Source organism: Callospermophilus lateralis, chromosome 17 (genome assembly GCF_048772815.1).
Source record: "Callospermophilus lateralis isolate mCalLat2 chromosome 17, mCalLat2.hap1, whole genome shotgun sequence".
Lineage (NCBI taxonomy): Eukaryota > Metazoa > Chordata > Mammalia > Rodentia > Sciuridae > Callospermophilus > Callospermophilus lateralis.
The window spans coordinates 34850505-34870303 of record NC_135321.1 but is presented as its reverse complement, the minus strand read 5'-3'; the positions used below and the strand labels follow the sequence as shown (position 1 = coordinate 34870303).

Genomic DNA, 19799 nt, shown 5'->3' with positions numbered 1-19799 from the left:
TGAAATGTCTGAATTCATGAGAAGAATATCCAGAGTGGAATCCTTGACTCACTCAGTGCCAATAAGAATTTAGGCTGAGTGCTTCCTGTCTTGGAACATGACCCAACCCTGGCCACTGTTTTTCTTCAGACGGTCTTTAGTCTCATCTCATGAAGTTGATTTTTCCCATCTCTCTGCCTGGTGTCTGAAGAGTACATCACAGTTCAATTCCTGGTAGACAAGGAGGTCATTTCTTATGGCTGCTCCTGAAAAATCAACAGTTGTACACTCCATAGCTGATACAGTTTCAAATTCAGGCTCGGGCCATCTTGCCTCTGAATGTGTCTCCTTTCAGTGTGGTGGAATTTGTAGTTGCCCAAGGAAAAAGGAAAAGTCATCTTCTGCCCTGAGCAGAGGAGAGAATCCTAGGTCTTGGCCCAAGTTTTCCCTTGGAGTGCTTGGCTTGTGTGTTTGATATTTGGCTTATGTGTTTGATAGAAGAGTGTATCGTAATTATCGATTTGACAGGCCTGGTGGCTTGATATTCTAGATGCATCTTTCACTCTACCACATACCTTCTCAAAGGTGATCTTGGTTCTTAACCTCCACATTCTCTACTGATTTAAACTGGTACTAATTCCCCCCCTGGTTTTTTATCAATATTCTTCATTGTGCTCTTGGCTGAGCAGGGGTCACAGGACACCTTGGCTATGCTTTTCAGCACTGATGTTTGTGGGCCACACAGGGAGTTTCCCAATGACAAAGCAGGCATGGTCTCCATTGGCCTTCAGTTTTTTGCCCTCTACTTCTTTTTATAAACTAGCTTAGAGTATAATATACTAATTGCATCTATTAAAGGAACAGTGCTCACTTTAAAAGGCAAGAAACATGGAGAGGAAGGATGAGGGCACAGTTTCAAAGACTTCAACAAGGTTCAGACTAGAGCTCGCTACCAAACGTAGGCCACTAATTGCCCTTTACATAAAAGCTAATGTTCTGCAAATGATTGCAACCTGGGCAGGGTTAGTTTGAAAGGGGTAAAAGAATATATATTTTCCTTTCTTCACTTAGGGGCCAAGCCTGGACTGTGCTTAACCAACAACAGGGATGTAAAATTAGCTCCCTCTGGATCTCCTCGGCTGCTGGAATCCATACCTCCTCTTCCTTGGCACTCTGCAGGCTTGAGTCTCATGAGTTGCTGGCCACTCCTCCAAGCACTCTCGAAATTTCAGGAGAAAAGCCACCCTTTACACTCCAGCCCGACCCCAGCCCTGCATTTCTGCTTTGAGTTTTAATATTATACTTCCTTCACAGTGACCAGGAAGGGACCCAGCTCCATCTTGCTTGCTCGGGTACCTTTTTTCCCTTATGCTCTGACTTTGAGCTCTCCTGCCGAGTCGGTGATAGGAACCACAGCTGTCCCACATTCTCCCCTGGTGGAGGCTGCACCGGCCTTGTTGGCGTGTATTTATGGCTGAGGAGGAGAAAGGAGAACCTCTGTAGGGTCAGAGAAGCTGGAGGTGAAGCTGTATTGCGTTGCTGCTCTCTTGATGGCTTAGGATGGGCTCCAGACACGTCTTGGTCTATGGTGTGTGGTCTCTCTTGTTTTGCACTGCTTGATTTTTTTTTTTTTTTTTTTGGGGGGGGGGGGCAGTAGACACTTGGAATTCCTTCCCTTGGCACTCAGGCTGTTAGAACCATCTACAGTGAATCAGGTATAGTTTGGGGTGAGAACCTTGCAAGCTCAGCTCCACTAAGCACAGGCAGAAGCCACATATGCATATGAATCAGCACACACGGACCTACAGACATATGAGGGCACAGCCCATAGAGGATGGCACTATATTACAAAACTAGGGAGTGCCAAGGCTAGTGATCCTCCTATGTCGAGGAGGACTTACACCCCTGTAACCCAGGACTGGGACTCGTGCCTGAATCCACATAAACTGGCTGTTTCTAAAGGAGTGATTGGAGTTCAATAGGAAATAGGCCCAATAGTGATGTCCATGAGACCTTCACCCCCTAGACTTAGTTGAAGGGGAGGCCTGTACCAGCGTGGTAACCATAGAATGCCGGGGTCTTGAGTTCAATGTCACTCAGTGAAAGCTCCAGCCCATGCTTCCCATAGTGATGTCAGGCGGCAAGAAAGCCAGGACCTGAGCTATGAGAAGTGCTTCTCCTTTAGGCCTGTAGGTCTCTGAGCCACATCAAAGGGTGCTCAGCAGTCACTTGTGTGGGCAGGATGTCTGACATAGGGGAAATGCTTGCTGGATCCTCCCCTGCCAGCAGGAATTGTACCTTCTGTAAAGGACAAATTACAGGTCATTCATGAACATCCTTGGTCCGTAGTTCTTGCTAAGATTCTAGGTAAACTGGCGTCTCCTGAAATGTATGTTGAATAAGCAGAACAAGTTGGCAGCTAGGCTTTTTTTTTTGGTGCTGCTGTTTGAAAAATTGCCATCTATTTTTTTTTCTTTTTTTTAGTTAGAATTAAGCACCATGATTTCATTTCCTACCATGGTGTTGGCTCTTTGTAGAGAGGGATTGTCTTTTTTTCGAAGATCAGTGCTCTAGAGTAATACTCGTTTATGTGAATATTTGGTTATTTTTATTTCAACCATATTGAAGATGATTCCAGTATTGCTCTCATGTGATGAAGGGATAACATGCTTTTAACAAAAGCATGACATTTGTTAAAATGACTTGCATAAGAAAGTTACAGGTTTGGAGTACTTTCGCAGATGGCATCTTTGTATAAATGAAATGGCACTAGCAGGACCAAGCGTGGCTCCTGCAATGTTGAGCAGAATCCAGGCTCCCAAATGTCCTGCAGACACCAGTACTGAACTCTCCCTCCTATATATCCTTAGCACCTTGTAGTATTACCCACTGGCCACCTAGTCATTGTGGCATACTTTTCTCTCTGGGTTATACAAGTCAGCCCAAGTCTTGAGATGGGGAATTTGAAGGCCAGACTCATCCTTCTACCTTGCTGTGGGTCGGGACCATCCTTAAGCATGAGTCGGTGCCCTTGCCTGGGGAGGAGGTAAGGTTAGCTTTTAGAGGATCATTGCAAGACTATAGGGAGCGAGTTAGTCTATACAGCCATCTCCCAGCATTTGGGTCTTCCGTACTGCCTGGGGAAGTGGGGAGGGCCTCTGAGGCTTTCTAAGCATAAATGGAGGAAAGTACAGGATACAGGGACTCTAAGGCCAGGAAGGAGTGAGGTCGAAGGATGTATTGTTTTGGCTACAGAAATTTTCTGGGTGTATGTGGCCATCAAGTGGAAGTAGCTGTAAAACTGGAAAAGGGCAAAGTGTTAAATAGTGATTTAGAGAAGGAAGCTGGGGGCCAAGAGTGCAAATCTGGATGTATCTTATTACACAACTCGCCTGTCTCCTCTCTCTGCCGTTATTAACAGAGCAGAGCGTGTGAATCATTCTTTCTGGAGTGAGGGCTATATGTATATATGGAATGGATGTGTTCATTCCCTGTTCCCTTTTGAGTAGAAATTGTTAACCTTCATATCCCCTTTGTATTTATGCCATCTGTCGAGTCACATAAATTAATTTACATTCTTCTTTATTTCAGAAAAACTGTACAACTCTTCTGGACGAGATTTAAGAAGGGCCCTTTTCTCTCTGAAGCAGATATTTCAGGTAAAAAGAAAAAGGTACTTCAGGTCCTGTTTTGCTTTGCTTTGGGATTAGATCAAAGTTACTGTTCATTACCAAAAGAAAGGGCTCTCTAAATCACGCTTACTAATCAGGTCATAATAGCAGTGAAGAATATTTTATGAAATCAAACATTTCAAATATAAAAAGTAAAGATAAAAATTATTGAATCATAGTTTTGCCATATTTATTTCACCGAAAAAAAAATATATATGGATACAATTGAAAATCTGTTCCCTAATACCAGCCTCCCCCAACTCCTGCCAAGATCCCCTCTCTGTTGAATGGTATTTATCCTGCACATGTATGTTTCCTTTTTCTTGGTAAATATTCAATGTGGTAACCTTGTATTCACTTGATGTCCATGCTGTGCTGCCTGCTTCCTGCCCCAGTTTACTTATGGGTATAGGCATGATGGATGATGCAGCACTGGTCAAGTATTGCATTATATGAACAGAGCACAAGGTGGGTGGGTGGTTGATCTTTTGGCAGATAGTTAGTTTCCAGTGTTATCGTTACTACAGTGTTGTGAACATAGCCTCTTGCATGTGTGGAAGTCTGCATCTTGGGTTCCATCTTATCCCTCCCTCTCTCCCCTCTAGAGTCTGTAGTTGGGCCATACTTACTGTGTCACCATAGGACCACACACTACTCTTGACTCCATCTTTCCAGCCTGCCTCTGTCTCCATTGCTCAGCTTCAACATTTCCCCTGAGTATCGAGTTGTTGGTAGAATCACAGAAGCTAGTTACCAAAGGGATTTAAACACATAGTTTCTGTACCTTTAGTGAAGACACCCCATGTCCCATGGACTGATTATAATAATTGATGGTAATGGTGTAGGTATCGTTGTGAGGGGTGTGAAGCTTTAGAGTTCTTAAAAAAAAAAAAAAAAAAATATGATTCTTCGGTTAAAACTTTCCTGAACTGAATTGGAAGTATCAGAATGAACCCATAGTATAGATTATCTAGAAGCATCTGTTTATCTAAAAGAACTCAAAGCATAATCATAAAAAGCATTGCTAGCAATGAGATTGCAGGCTAAAACTGCAAGGAAGGAATGAGAGCTGCTTTGGAGAAGTGGCTCATTCTTGGTGTGTGTAGGAAATGTTATAAGCTTGGAACCTCTTACTGTACAGAGAGCGGAAGCTATCAGATGATACTAGGGTTATTTCTAGAGGCACTGGGAAGCAAGTTACAGGGTCTCCTGCTGACTGACTAGAGATGGGGCAATAGGCAGTGGGCCCAAACACATCAAATAGGTCTGAATTAATGAAGTTATAAGTACGCTAAAAATAACAATAAATGGTCAAAATGAGTATGCAAAAGATGTACTTACGAGAAAATGTTAATGAACTAGCTCACTATTTTGAAAATAGGTGAAGATTTAGAATCTCAATTTCATCTTTCCTTTTCATGTTGAACTTGAGCATAATCAGTAGTCAGGAGGAAGTCTCATTTGTAGCAGTATCCCAGCTACTAAGGACTATAGTACTACAGATATAATTAAGCCCCTAATGAATCAAAGGATCTATGTATCAAGCATCAGGATTGCTGTCATGATAGAAATGGGATACAAGCAGATTTTATGTACCTCCTAAGAGGAAAAAGTGCCCTGTGGTCAAGCCAAGATCCAACCCTGGATGTGATCATGCCTCTGTGTAGTAACCAACTTATAAATGATCCAGGACAGATGTATGCTAAATTTGTACCACAATGTTGTAATCAATAAAATCTAGATGGATCTCTCCAATGATTAAACTTCAAGGGGAAAAAAATAACCATGAATGTCAAAGCTGTTGCAGTTATATCAACTAATTATGTGTGGATCTTATTTGGATTCTAGGACAAACTGTCAAACAGTATTTATGAAAGAGCTGGAAATTTGGTTAATGACTGGATTAAAGTATTGTTAATGTGACTATAAAGAGTTCCTAGAGTTTGGATATACATCATTTAATCTATAGTTTTCTGATATCTGGACTTGATTTAGACTGACGGGAGAGACTGGGGGTGATGGGTGAAAGAGGGTTGGCATAAATTGATTGGCACCTACGGTTGTGTATAAGTTATTTAAAATGAAGAGTTAATAAGCCTAACCAGGTTAGTTACTACAGAGTATATGTTGCTCGAATTTTCAAAGCTGCTATTTCCACTATTAAACATATTTCTGTGCGGCCTGGTTGGCAGTGTAGATTTCAGGAAGAAGGTGTTTGTTACCAGGAGTTGGGAGTGGATTTGAAGGCCACACAGGTGTGCACAAACAGCTCTTGGCCACAAAGCAGGTCCCTGGGGATTAACTGGATTACACAGGCAGCAAGCTGTCTGGGGCTGAGATCGCCACCTTCTCTACCCTTAGGTTCATCTCCTGTTTGCTATGTGTGGAGATTCTTTTTGAAACTAGAATTTTTGAGCTTAAACAGTCACGACCATTGATCATCCGAAGTGAGTATTCCTCAAATGACCACAGGTTAATGCAGTTATAGAAAATTCTGAACTGCAGCCATTAATCACTGGTTAGTGCTAACATACATCCCATTTTAGTCTGACACCAGTGTTTAAAAAGTCATATTTATGCCTGTTTGGATATGTGTTCAAGACCTAGCACACTGCCAATTTGGAAGATTTTCTGTACATGCATTATCCATCAACTTGTCTCTCCTAAGTGCCTTATCTACATGTGTGCATACATTTTAAAGTTCTGAATTACTTCTATAAACACTGTCTCGCCTGTCCAGTGTTTTTTCCGAGAGCCTTTGCCAGTCCGGCCTCTGCTATATTACTATTAGTGATTAGCTTGAGCCGTTTCTTGAGCTTGTTCTCACTTTTTCACCGTGAAGTCATGTGTGAATCTAGTTTTAGTTAAAGTAATAAACATTTGTAACATGCTTGGAAAAAAACCTTCTGACTAGACATGAGCTCATCTAAATGTCCACTTTTCACATATGCTGGTGGAAAAGGATATGGATGGAGAGAGAATTATTTTTTATTTCCCCTCTACATATGAGTGTAAAGTAATTTTCCAAAAACTCATGACACTGTCCCATTTTCTTTCTTCCACAGCCATGATTATCTCAGTCTGAGTTAACACAGCTGTGTTTCATTATTTTCAGGGGCAAGCATTGCTCACCCACCCTCCCCCCTAGAGCCAGCTCTGACCCTAGAGTGCTGTCATGGTTCCCAGGGTCCCTTTGCTGCATCTGCCCACACTTAGCTCAAGAGCCCCCATCCATCCAATTGGAAAGAGGCATAGAAATCAAAGGAGAGGGCTAATTTCACATAGGGACAGGAGAATTACGCCAGTTCATCTAAATTATTTTTTCTGTTAGAGATAAACTGTGGTGGCTGACTATTCCTAGAACAACCGTTTCATTATTCCATTAAGTGTTCTACTCTTTACATCACTGAGGTTTCTCATTTTTGCCCTGTTAAATCAAATAATGGATGTCCCAGCCTTATCCTAGATGTATTTGAGACGAGGCACACTGTTCAACTGAGGAGCTCCCAGTTTCAATGGAGAAAGCAGTGATTGGAAAAAACTAGTCTCATAGGGTTCCACTGAACTTGGTTGGTACCAAGAATGGTCAGGGTTTGGGGGTTGGCCAAATGTGGTTAAAGGGTCTTGGTCAAGCACTTTTTGCCACTCTCAAGTCTTAAACTGTCTTACCTGTAAAGAGAATGTAGTATTAGAATAGTGATTCTCGAATGGGCGGCCCTGTAGGATTTCCCAGGCAATCTAATAGTAGAGCCTGGGTCCTACCCCGGAAATTCGGATCAAATCCATCTGCATAAGGTCTTACTTGCTAATCCCTTTAAAGTTCCCTAGATGATCCTAATGTGAAGGAGTCAGGGATGAGACCCATCAGAGCCTCCAGGTCACCCAGAGGGCTCCTTAAACACAGCAGGCTGGGTTTGGGTGGGGCCAAGACATTTGCATTTCCAACAAGTTCCTAGGTGAGTCTTGCTGCCTTCTTTGTGGGTCTGTAGGTCTGAAGAGTGTCCTTTGGGAACCACTGAATTAGGTCACCTATGTTCTTTCCATGCCATGCCTTCCACTGACCCAGACCACCCTGGCTCTTTGAGGGGTGGTGTGGCTAGTCCTGAGCTCAGCTTCCTTCCTTGGCCTGCTAGCAGCACAATGCAGAAGGCTGAAGGAATGGGTTCCCAGAGAGCATTTGCAAGTCTCATTGTAACTACTGTCCTATGCCTATGTAATAATACAGAAGTGGCTTTGAGTCCTTTACTTGATGGTCTATGCTATAATAGAATGTTTCCTATAGTAAAAATCCAGCCAACCTTCATGTGGCCAATTCCTGTGACCTGTGGGGGAGGGGGGCATAAATACTGGTAATTTTTGAAGAATGAAAAACAGTCCTACCACTATTTCGGATAGGGAAGGAATTCATTTGTTCTTATTAGATTGCCCAGAAGGCAATAACTGATCTTTGGCAAGTGACAATGTGAAGGCTGTAAAATTCCTTGGCAAGAGTTAAGATGCTTCATTTGAATAGAGCAGAACAATCCTTAGGGGTCATTCTGGCTTCAAAGGCTTGTACTTAATTTGAACAGTGCAACCTGGATGAAAGATGGGTGGGGGACTATATTTGAAGTTTAAAAAAATTTTCTTTCCTGCCAGGATGACAAGGATTTGGTGCATGAATTTGTCGTGGCTGAAGGTCTGACGTGTTTGATCAAGGTGGGAGCTGAGGCCGATCAGAACTATCAGAACTACATCCTGAGGGGTAAGTCCCCACTGCACGGGAGGCCAGGGTTCTTCCCCAGGAACTTACACTGAGAGCTTTTTAAAAGACTCGGACTCGGGAGTGTGGTGGTAAAGATTCCTTTTGGCAAAAGATGACATCTTCATAGGCTTGTAGCAGCTCCTAGTAACTAGTGATGGAGTTTATTTTGCTCATTTGCCCATGGAGCCTCCTCCAGGTTATGAATAACCTACAAATGACCTCAGTAAGTGAGCTTGGTAGAGTCTGCATTTTAGTAGAATGCCACCCAAACCAAAGAGGATGACTTTTTATTTCTTGAAGGAAAATCTTTTCTCCAACTTGAATTATTACCTGGGGCTCTTGTGAGGGCTCACATCCCTCATCACATCCTCCTGTTTCTAGCTGGAAAGGTCTGAGGTAGGCCTGGGAACTTGCATTGTTGCCGGGTTTTTCTCGCCAATAAAAGGCTCACGAGTCACTCCAGTTGAACTGGGCGAACTGGGCTGCACAAAATAACCACACAAGAGATACAAATACCCTTTTCTTTGGGGTCCCTGTGATGGCTCATCTGATCTTAAGGGTCCACAGGAAGAGAGCGAGAGCATGCGCTGACCCCTTTTATTGAGGAGAAGCCATTCAAATGAGGCAAGGGGTCAGGTGTCAGGGGGCTGAGTATCTTCATGATGTCCTCTGTCAGCAGGTTGACTGACACCTGGGTAGGCCACACCCAAGGGCACAGTAAGACAAGGGGACACACACAAGGCACTTCCATGGAAGATTCTATCCTAAACAGGGCAAGGGGTTATATTACAAAGGAATAAGTGAGCATAGATCCACCCATGGGGCTGTGGCAAGACACACCCATGCACAAGGCACCGACCCTCGAACCTAAGAAGGGTGTGGAAACTCTGCCACATTTCTGCGACTGAGCGCCTCAGCACCCAGCCAGGGAGTGTGACTCAGTCATATGTAAGGTTGGTCTCCCACACTTGTAAAGAGGGATCCATAGTGCTGCCTCCAGAATCACATGTACAAGGCAGCACCTGGGTGGCATTCAAAGCATGGATTCCTATTGTGCTAAAAGTTGATGGTCTTTTATAGGGTAGTGATTTTTTTTTTTCACCTTCATTGGACTATTGTTCGATTCTTTAAGAAAAACAAACTGGGTAGATGGGGCAGGAATGATTAAGTTGCACCCTGGGAACTTGCTGCTGTGAATAGTTTGGACCTACAGGAGGAGAAATTCCCTATAGATCAATATTATCTCCATCTGATAGTTGTGGGGGAAACACTCAAAGTAGTGGAGTATTTTGCCTAATAAAGTCACTTTCCCTGGGGTGTGCAGCCAAGCAGTGGCTGTGCCCAGGCATTGGGACACTTCAAGACTGTTGTGGGTTCTCCTCCCTGCCAGCCTGTGCCTGTGACCTCACAAACTGCATGTTTGTGTTCACGTTTAAAAAAAAAAAAAAAAAAAAAAAAAACGTTTTCCTTGGGTGAGGAGGAAAAACCATCTATCCGTGGTTGAATCGGGCAGGCAGCATGACTGTCATTTCACTATCGCGTTTCGCTCCGTTAAGATGTTTCATTTGAATAAAGGAGAACAATCCTTAGGGGTCATTCTGGCTTCAAAGGCTTGGGCTTAGTTTGAGCAGTGCAGCCTGGATGAAAGCTGGGTTCGGCCTTGCTGTCTAGTCCAGTAGTTTGTCTTCTCTCAATTCCTGGAAAATCATTGTCCTAGAAGGGAGATACCAAGGGCTTGTTTAACATGGATTTTTGAAGTTGGTGTTAATTGCTTTCCTGGGCTTGGATAAATGCTGGGTGAAGGAGAGTATATCTTCAGACACTAGTTCTGCACTCTTTGAGTTGTGTGTTCATGGCAGAGTCTGTGAGGCTGGGGACTTGGCTCCTTATGCCACCTTCTGCCTTTTCCTGAACTTACAAGTCCTTAGTTTTAAATTCTCATGGGAGGTGCCATATTGATGAGTTCTATGATCCCTATCCTTCATATAATCTAAGCACTTACATAGAAACTGTAGTGGTACAGGTAGACCAGTTAACCACAAACCGCCCTGTTGTGTTGTATCCAAAGGCAGCTGTCTTCCTGTGTGGAGTCAGGACAGGCCTGACTGTCCTGGATTCTCATTGTCTTATTTCTATGCAGGCTGGTCCAATACCTAGAAAAGGGGAAGCCATGGAAATGAGGACGACTTCCTCTAGTTGATTTTTATTGCTTGTAAGATGGACAGTCACAAATCAAGCCAGATGACAGGAAATATACCTAAAATCATCTCACTCTGAATAGTGGGTTCAAACCAACAGTATCTTTTTGTTAAAGTATGCATCATTTTAACTTTACCCCCCCCCCAAAAGTCATCCCAACAGATGCACCTCTATGGAAGTAACATGGTAACTACCCACAAGTTTCTTTGTTCCTCGGTTCCTCATCAAGAGCGTAAGTGTACCTGTCTACAAAGTGGTCGTCTGTATAAACATCTATGTCCAATTCTGGGCGAGGGACTTGGTGTTATCACTGTGGTCGATCCCTTTTATTAGAACTCTCCCCAATGTCCCATAGACTAGAAATGGATCAAATGACCACCTGGAGTTAGAAGGGAGGTGGGCAAAGAGTTTTGGCTTCTTGGACTCAACAGAAGAGGCAGAGAGAAAGGCTGCATTTGACCTATTATTGGTCTTTGCCACACAGTTGGAACCCTTCCTAGTCAGCAGCAAGAAGAGCCTCTTCACAGCTTTATAATGCTGAAAGAATGTCATGGGGAGCAGACTAAGCTCAGTAGCTGCATGAGGGAGCAGGCTAAGCTCAGTGGCTGCATGAGGTCCCAGATGTCGGAATGGGTGGACTATGATACGCAGCAACAAAAGATGGTGTTGGCACAGGGAGCTTCAGTGCAGCTGTCTACCTGAGTGCATTCTGATCCTGATGCTCACAGCAGTCTATCAACCTGCAGTTTTCTGGTGCACATAGGTGCCAAATGCAGTTTACTGAATGTTGAAGTATGAGAATGACCACTCATGACCCCATCTGATAGAGCATTTCTGGTTTCTTTATTTTTGTGCTCAGTCCTCTTCTAGCTCTTTTCTTCAAGAAAGCCCAGGAATCATTGCTTTCAGTTGAACGTGTATCCGAGAGGTAAAGATAGGTTTGAGTTATAGGGCCGCCAAGTGCTCTCCACAAATGTGAGCAGGCTGCCGGGAAGAGGCCTTAAGTGCACAACACGGAGGAATAATATTTATCTGACTTATTATTCTTGGATGGGAGTAGCTAGTGATCTAAAGTCTTTCAGGATAGTCAGTATTTAATCTAAATGTACTGTGGAATTTTGTACTGAGTAATCCTTATGTAAAGGAGGACTTAGAGTGGTATATTCGTGGGAACTTTCCGCAAACATTGCTGAGCCCCTGCTCTGGACCATGTGCCACAACAGGCCTGAAACCAAGAGCCAACTCTGCCCCGGATACTTGCCTCTTATGTTGTCACATGTCTTATGTGTATAGAAACTGCATATCCGTGGCATACTCTGGAGGAGGAAAGAGAAAGCAATAAACCCAGCTGCCCTTTCTGATTGTATCTTGGGAAAGCTGCCTCTGGGCAGTGGCACACGGAGACATTAGATAGGGTCACTTCACTCAAAGCAAAATGCCAATTAACCAGAAAATACCTCAGTCATTATCAATTATTTTTAAAGTTAGATAAGATCTTAAAACTCAACTCTACATTTTTTTCTTCTAGAAGGAAAAGTTGGATCTGTTTTTTTTTTTTTCCCCCCTTTGCTCTCGTGTATTAGTTTTAAGGGGTATTGACTTGTAAAAGCTAGGAGATATGACATCTTAAAATCCAGAGTTGCCCTTGTTTTCGTTTTGAAACTGGAGTCAAATTAACTATTCCATTGTTGGGCAAGATATTTAGAGGTTTTCCTACTAGGGCATCCTCTGACTGCAATCAGGATGCCTGGTTGGATGGTGTTTGGTATCTATATCATTAGAAGAAAAATTAGTATAAAAGCCATATGACGATATTAGAGAACAGATGGACACAGAATGATTCGGTGGTGATTAAGCCAATTTCCTCTGTCCCAGAAAAATAAGTGGAAAGTCTGTATTTGGCGTTTCAGAGTAAAGTGGGTGTTGAAACTAAAGGGTATTAGATGACCCCACAGTGAGGGAATGAGCCCAGAGTGTATGCTGCTCATTGCCTGAGCCAAGGTTAGATCCTCGGTTACTGATTTCTATCAAATGGCCCAGTCTGACTCTCCTCATTCCCCCTAAACCTGTGCCATACCCCACTCTATGGCTTGGAGGAATCCCTTCTGCCTCTTGCAGGGGCCGGGTTTCTACTCTTGGTCAGGACTTCAGGGGTTAATCACTGCTGCTGCATGCCTCAGCTGTGGTCTGGATGTCACAACTGGACAAGTCCCAGTGGCATCGCCAGCACCAGGTGGATGGAGGCCAGTGTCAAGGATGGTCCTTCCTTGCTTGATGACCCTCTCATTGCTGAGTTGGTGTGATGGTGACTAGTCTCAGCATGGGATCATGTCAGCTGCTACAGACTGGCTGCCTGTGGGGTCAAATTGGGCCTGCAGGTATTTTTTGATCTATGTAGTATGTTCAAAAAGCTCAAATTTGCCAAACATAAGTTAGACTTGACATAAAAACATGGGTTTCAAGCTTCTCTTGAACTCAAAGTCCAAGCCAACATAGTGCTCATTGTGGCATGACCACAGATAGTTGGAGTTAGAAGAGGCTGCTCTCTGTGCATGGTGCACATGGAAACAGGGTGCCACAGTCCCTACTGCTCCCTAATGTGTCATCCCTAGCATTTGCGAGGCACTGGGTTTGATTCTCAGCAGCCCATATAAATCTACATCCACAGACCTGGGCAGAGGGAAGATGTGAAGATACAGGGAAAAGACTGTCCTCTACCAGCCAGGGAGAGGAAACCAATCCTGTTCATTCTTCTGTGGTGGGTTTCCCAACGTCTAGAACTTGAGGAAATGAATTTCCGTTGCTTAAAGCCTTCCTGTTCGTGGTATTTGTTACTGCTGCCTGCGCTGACTAATCCGCCCTCTTAGCGTAACATTCTCTGGGAGTTATTCAGGCAGAAGTCCTAGGAATGGAGCTGCATATGTTTCCTAATTTAAGACTGAATAATTGCTCTTCAGACAAGCTGAGTGAAATTATCTTCCCACCAGTGCCCCTTGTTTCTGCTCATTTACCTGATGCCGGGGTGGGTATCATTCTTAGTCATCTGTGTCCTTCCTTGGTGATGACACATTTTTGTCAATGAACTTGTCATTTTTAAAAAGTAATTTTAGTTGTCATTGTGCTAAATTTGTCAATTGACATGGGGAGAATTGACATCTTTACCCAGGATCCTAAACTACTGTTTCCATGTACTTCTGATGCCTTTTTGGTACCGTCTGTTTCTTTTGGTGTAGAATTTCATGCCTCTTCTCCCTCCACGGTGATGTTCTTTCCTATTTCTCATTTTTGAATTGGGCTTGATACTTGCCACACAATGAAGCAAGAGGACTCTTTTGGGTCCTTCTCTCCTGTTTACTTGGTCTATCCACTCAGTTTGGAGTTCCCCTCCTCCAAAGCCACCTCCTTCCTTTCCTTGAGGTCATTTGCCTCAATCAGGGAGCACTGTGACTTGGGGCTGGGAGTCCTTGGTTGTAGCAACCACGCAGGAAAGACAAAGGCTCACGTGAGAAGTACTCCCTCCCAGAGCCAGTGGCATGTGCCCTGTGTTCCCAGGTTTAAAACTCCCCACTTTTCGTGATTACATTGGTAGTGTCTGGCAAAGACTTTTCTGTTGGTTCTTGCCTCACAGCTGCAGGTAGGGCCTAGGAGGATGGAGAGACCCGGCCATTCACAGCCGAAGGGTGTGGTCTCTGTGTCTTATTTACTCCTTTAGTGGAGTAGCCAGAGCCAGTTTTTGGTGTCTGCTTTTCTGTCCTGGAGTGTCTGCCCTCAATGGCCTTCAGCTAGGGATGCAGCTTCCAGGTAGAACCAGCCACATGCCAAGTTTGGTCAGGCCAGGGAAGCCGTAGCCTGCACTACATGCCTTTCTGGTGCCGCTGGAGTGGGTGCGTGGTGATAGAAATGCTTCCCCAGGGTCCTCTGAGGGTCCCATCTGGGGCCTCATTTGTGTTCCTGGTGTGCCCTGCAGCAGGCCTGCACCCTCCTGAGAAATAGACTGCCAGCACCTATTCTTGTGTCCTCTCTATTCCAACCCATCTAAGGGCCAAAACATGGACTCAAACTGGGATGGTTCACAGCTTTCCCACCCAGATCAAGGGCTACTGCTGGGCACTTGCCTGATATTGCTGCGTCACTTCCTATAGCATTGCATCCTCTGGGAAAGGTACTAGATAATATCCTCATTGTACCTTCTGGACCAGCGGCAGTCCTTGGTGCATCTGGATGGGCCAGTTTGGGTCAGTGGTGTGCAGTCATTATACCCCTAGTCTTAGGTCTCCTGAGATCTCCTCTGCACTTGTGCTTCTCTGGTCATTTGGGTCAATTTGTAGGAGGGCATTTAGAAGCCTTGTTCTCCCATTTTTTTTTTTTTTTTTTCTGGGAATGCCGAGTTGTCTGAGTTACCAGTGCTCATGGTCTACCCTAACATTCTGCCAGCCCTCGGCACTCTGTCCAGGAACGAGGTGCAGGTGGTCAGGGGAGCTTCTGCCAGAGGAAGAAGGAAAGGGCAGAGTTGGGTCCTGACCTTCAACAGGACCAGATGCCCCTCATTTCCCATTCTTGAGGCAGAAAAGGCATATAACACAAGAGGCAGGTGTCAAACGTGCCCCTAAGCTACACCACGTTTTTAACAGCAAGTGGTATTTGCTGCCAGTTTCTGACTGGAGGTAGGCACGTTTAATTAAAATGGTTTTGTGTTCCAAAGTACTCCTATAATTAGCAGACGCTCACATCTGCATAACCTGAGTTTATGCTTAGGAAGACTTTTGTTTCAAGTGTTAATTTTTTTTAAGCAGAAAGTTACTGAATATTGTTAAATGCAGCAAGCATTAAGTGGTGACAGAAATAACCCACTGAATCAGTCTTCATTAAAAAAAAAATGCACGGCTGCAGGTACCTGGAGAACCCTACCTCCAACCTGCAGCATCAATAGGCTGAATCTTATGAGCTTGCAGACCAGAGGTTTTCCTAGTTTTTACCTATAGAAATGGCAAGGTGAGATTTTAACTTGGTTGAATTTCACTGTGCATTCCAAATACAACCACATTTCTGTGGAAAGTTGGGCTAGTTTTTAAGGGCCCCACACAAATCCTTTTCACTCCTGTACAATGGGCCTCTGAGTGTTTCAGCTGAAAGAACCATTCCTGTCTATTTTGGCCAGAGATATCTCCAGAATTGGTCTCTTACAGAAATCTCCATCTTTCCTTTATCAGAGATGAGGGAGAAAGACAAGCAGAGTTATTTGGCCGTTTCTATACACAGTGTGGAATTTTCCAGGACCAGAACTCTGCTGTGTGTTCATCAAGAATTTTTCCACTTTACTCAAACCAAAGATGTCTCTGCACTGTGTCCTTTGCTTGATTAGTAGGCTTTTCCTGAGGAACTGCTGGCTAGGTGTACCTTGAAGCATAATCATTGATTCCTAGGCTGTAACTTTATCTCACATGTGGTCGTCTTTTATAGGGCTTCAACTTACAAATCCAGGCTTATGATAGAACAGAATGTCTTCAGCAAAATTGAAACTATTTTCTTGGCTAGGATTTGCTGAGAGGGGGGGGACAGTGGGTATGTTCATAGATTCCTTCATTTTGGTCTGAAGGGCTCTTGGTGGACTGGGTCAGCCTCCTGGCAGGGAAACATTCTTCCTGATCTTGTCTTCTCCTGCCACTGATGCCCCACAGCTTAGATGATACTGACTCCAGCCCTGTTGACTCATCCATGTCCTGGGTCTCTGCATCCCCAGTTCACCGTGTCCAAACCTGAAGCCATTATTGTCACACCCTAGTCAGCTCCCTGACAACTTGGTTTATCTCAAAGAGCACAGTCATCCATCACATTGAAGCCAGCCATCTGGGGGCCATCCGGACTCCTCTTTACCACTCACCTTCTGTAGTCGTAAACGACCAAATCCAGAGTTCTCTACCCTTCCTTCCCTTCTAAGTCTTTTCATCTCTTCATTCCCAGAAGGGCTTTTGAGTTTAGAACACCATTTGTTCCTTTCTAACCTTCTACCGGCCTCTGACTCATCTGTTGGCTTTCAGTCCTGTTTTACTTTGGTCCACTTTGTGTCCTTTTGGATGCATTGATCTTCTGCATTGCTGATCTGTTCTCAATAGTTTAAATCATTTGGTGGTTTTTCTCATCCTCAGGGTGAAGCCCTGGCCCTTCCGTGTGGGTAGGGCCACCTGCATCCTGACCTGGTGTCTGTGGGCCACTCTAGACCAGTCTATCGGAGCTACTGTAGACTGTACCTGCTATCCCAAGGAAGGGTTCTGTTTCCTCCTGCAGCCTGTGAGGTTCTTGAACACCCCTCTTTACCTGGTTCACATGTTGTATTTTTTTTTTTCTCGTTACCAAAATACTTAACATAACTTAAAGAAATTTTTTTTGGCTCAGTGTCTTGGAGATTTTAGAACATGGTTAGCTGGCTTCACTGCTTTGGAGCTAAGATGAGGCAGAACATCATGGCTGAAAGGTGTAGCAGAGGAAAGCTGCTCAGCTCACGGAAGCCAGGAAGCCCAGGGAAGGGGACCAAGGATGAGACAGTCCTCAAGAGCACACCCCTAGTGACCTTCTTCCTCTAACATGTCCATTCTGGGTACAGTTTCCACCACCTCCTAGTAGTCCAGACACCAAAGGGTTAACCCACTGAGGTCAGAGCCCTTATGACCTAATCACTTCTCTAAAGCCCCATTTCTGGATATTGCTGCGTTAGGGACCAAGCCTTCAACACATGAGCCTTTGGGGGGATGTTCTGGATCCAATCAGTAACACATTTTCTTTGCTATTTATCCTCTAAGGTAGGGCTCAGATGTGACACTCCCCAGGAGACCTTCCTTGACCCAGTATATTGGCCCTCTGGGCAGAGTCTGCTCTTGCCACTTACCTCACTAGTGAAATATATTTGAACATATACCAAGGGCCATGGACCCTCGGTTAATTTCTTATACCATATTTGTTGTCAGGTTTCATCTTTGCTCTATGATGTTCTTGAGGCCAGGAACATCCTAGGATGTGGTAAAAACTGGCAGAATTGGGTAATAAGTAAACAAGAGTGTCTGAGGAAGCTGCTGATCTGTATTGATAATTTGAGAGCACCAGAATGTGTTCATTTGGAGCTTTAGCATACCTGGTCTTGTTTCTAAAACTCTGTGGCAGAGTTTTTTTGTTTTGTTAGCTAAAAATGCCAAATGATTGAATTTTCTTTTTGATAACTTTTGCTAGTTTAGCAGAACCCAATGGTATATATCTTAGATTTAAAGGTCACGTATTCTGTATATAAAATACACGCACACATGGATTTTACTGTATAAACTGTTTTATATGGAGAAGCATTATTTACCTGCCTCGGAGACAGATGGAGCGGGAGTTCCTTTGTTGCAGGAACAGCGTTGTACAAACACAGCCCCAGCACCAACCTGCTCCTTAGTGCCTCATAGATATTCAACAGACAGTGGGTGAAAATGTTGAAGGAGCAGGATGGGAGTTCCTGGAGCCATGCATGAAGCTATGTCTTGGTTTTGTTCTGGAGTTCACTGAATGATTGTGGGTAAACACAAAAATTCTTCCAACAACTATGCAGGCATGCTCAGAAGACGTGTAATTGGGAGATAGGGGTTACATGAAAAATATCAACTAATATATAGGGTTTTTATTTGCTTTAGTTTTCAGTATCATTGTTATCTTGTTACCTGTGCTTTCGTTACCTACCCCCAGCTTAACACTGAAATCTCCTGAAGTCGGGGAGAGTTGACCTTGATTCACTTCTAGAGCCAGTTCACATAGGGAAGAGTCCTTCATAGCTTCCCAGCTACAGAGTAATTTATGCCACCACTGGGCCCCCTGATTATCCTGGAATTGCTCTACTCTTTTCCTTCCAAGGAACTCCATTCATGGAGCTGGGCTTAAGCCTGCAAGTGGTCAAGTGGAGGATGAGTTTAGATGCAGTTAGCTACGGAAGGAGGGATGGTTTTGGAGGAAGTGACAAAATTGTTGGTTTTCAAAGGTGGATTTGGAGCAATAAATACAAGTTATAAGAAAGTGGGTTTTGACTGAAGGCAAGCTCCAAGAACAGAGTTGGAAAATTAGTTGACCTCCCTTGCCAACATAAACTGATCAGTGGTGCCTTTCTGGAGCGGTCCGTTGAGGATTCTGAAGCCACATCCAGCATCAGCAGGAGTGAGCGCCACAGCTGATTAGTGATGTCTGTCAACAGCTCATGAGGTGGGAGAGGGGGCAGGAAGACTGAATATGGCATTTGGTTATTTTAGAGAATACAAGGCATTTTCCAAATGTTTTGAGTTGATTTCAAACAGGTGTGTGGCCACTAGTTTTTCCAATCACAGATCACACTACTTTGCATTGGATTGGAGATCCTTCAGCAGAGATTAGATGATGGGTTAGGGCTGCTGGTTTGGGGTCAGGGGCTACTGGATGACTTCTCAGATCCTTTCCATCTCTGTGATCCTGTGGTTCCAAGTAAAATATGAGAAGCAGAAGTGATGACAGCAGAGCTATTTGGCCCTCTGCCGTCCTCATACTTACTTGATGTAGGATCCCTAAACTGTTAAAGTATATGGTCCCATTGTCACTTCAAAAGTAATTGGCTTAATTTAAACATAGAGCCTAGGCAGGTCACTGTTTCAAAACAAAAAACTTCCCTTGGTTCATGCTGATCTACAGGCTCTGGAAGGGGTAGTAGAGTGCAGTTTCTATGCAGGAATTTACATATGTGTAGTGAGGCCAAATACACAGCAGACAGTAGTGGGTTTGCAGCTTCAGAGCCTGAGCACTGGGATCCAAGAAGGCTTGCAGAAATATCAGGAGTTTGGACTACTTGGTCAAATCAAGTTGGACGAAAAAGCCAGTGGTACTCCTGAGTACCCCAGGTAGGGCCACCCTCACTTCCTTCCCATCTTCCTCTGTATCCACAGACCTTCCCAGTAAGGTCCATAAATTTTGTGCCCTGTGTGTATCTTATTGGTCCCACTTGTCTTCCTATATTCTTTCCCCAGTTCCTCTTTGGAAGTTTATGTAATCATCACCCTCCCCTGAATTCTAGGGTTTTTTGGGGTCAATTCCCCCCCTCCCCCCCTATGGTTGGGGCCTCAAAATTGAATTCACGTATTCGTGTTATTAGATCACTTTACGTAACTTGGTCATGTGGGGGTTCAACAAAAGAAAGCAGAGAACACAAACTAATGACCAGT

The 19799-nt window shown here is 44.1% G+C and overlaps 1 protein-coding gene across 9 annotated transcripts in view; it reads left to right on the top strand.

Moving 5' to 3' along the window:
• The window catches only part of Fhod3 (formin homology 2 domain containing 3), a 425688-nt gene that overhangs the window by 177086 nt on the left and 228803 nt on the right, over window positions 1-19799 (top strand). For all 9 annotated transcript variants that reach the window (XM_076837398.2, XM_076837397.2, XM_076837399.2 and 6 more), the window contains exons 4-5: window positions 3571-3638; window positions 8289-8394. In XM_076837398.2, coding sequence (XP_076693513.1) covers window positions 3571-3638; window positions 8289-8394 — 174 coding nt within the window. The remainder of the gene's footprint in view (window positions 1-3570; window positions 3639-8288; window positions 8395-19799) is intronic.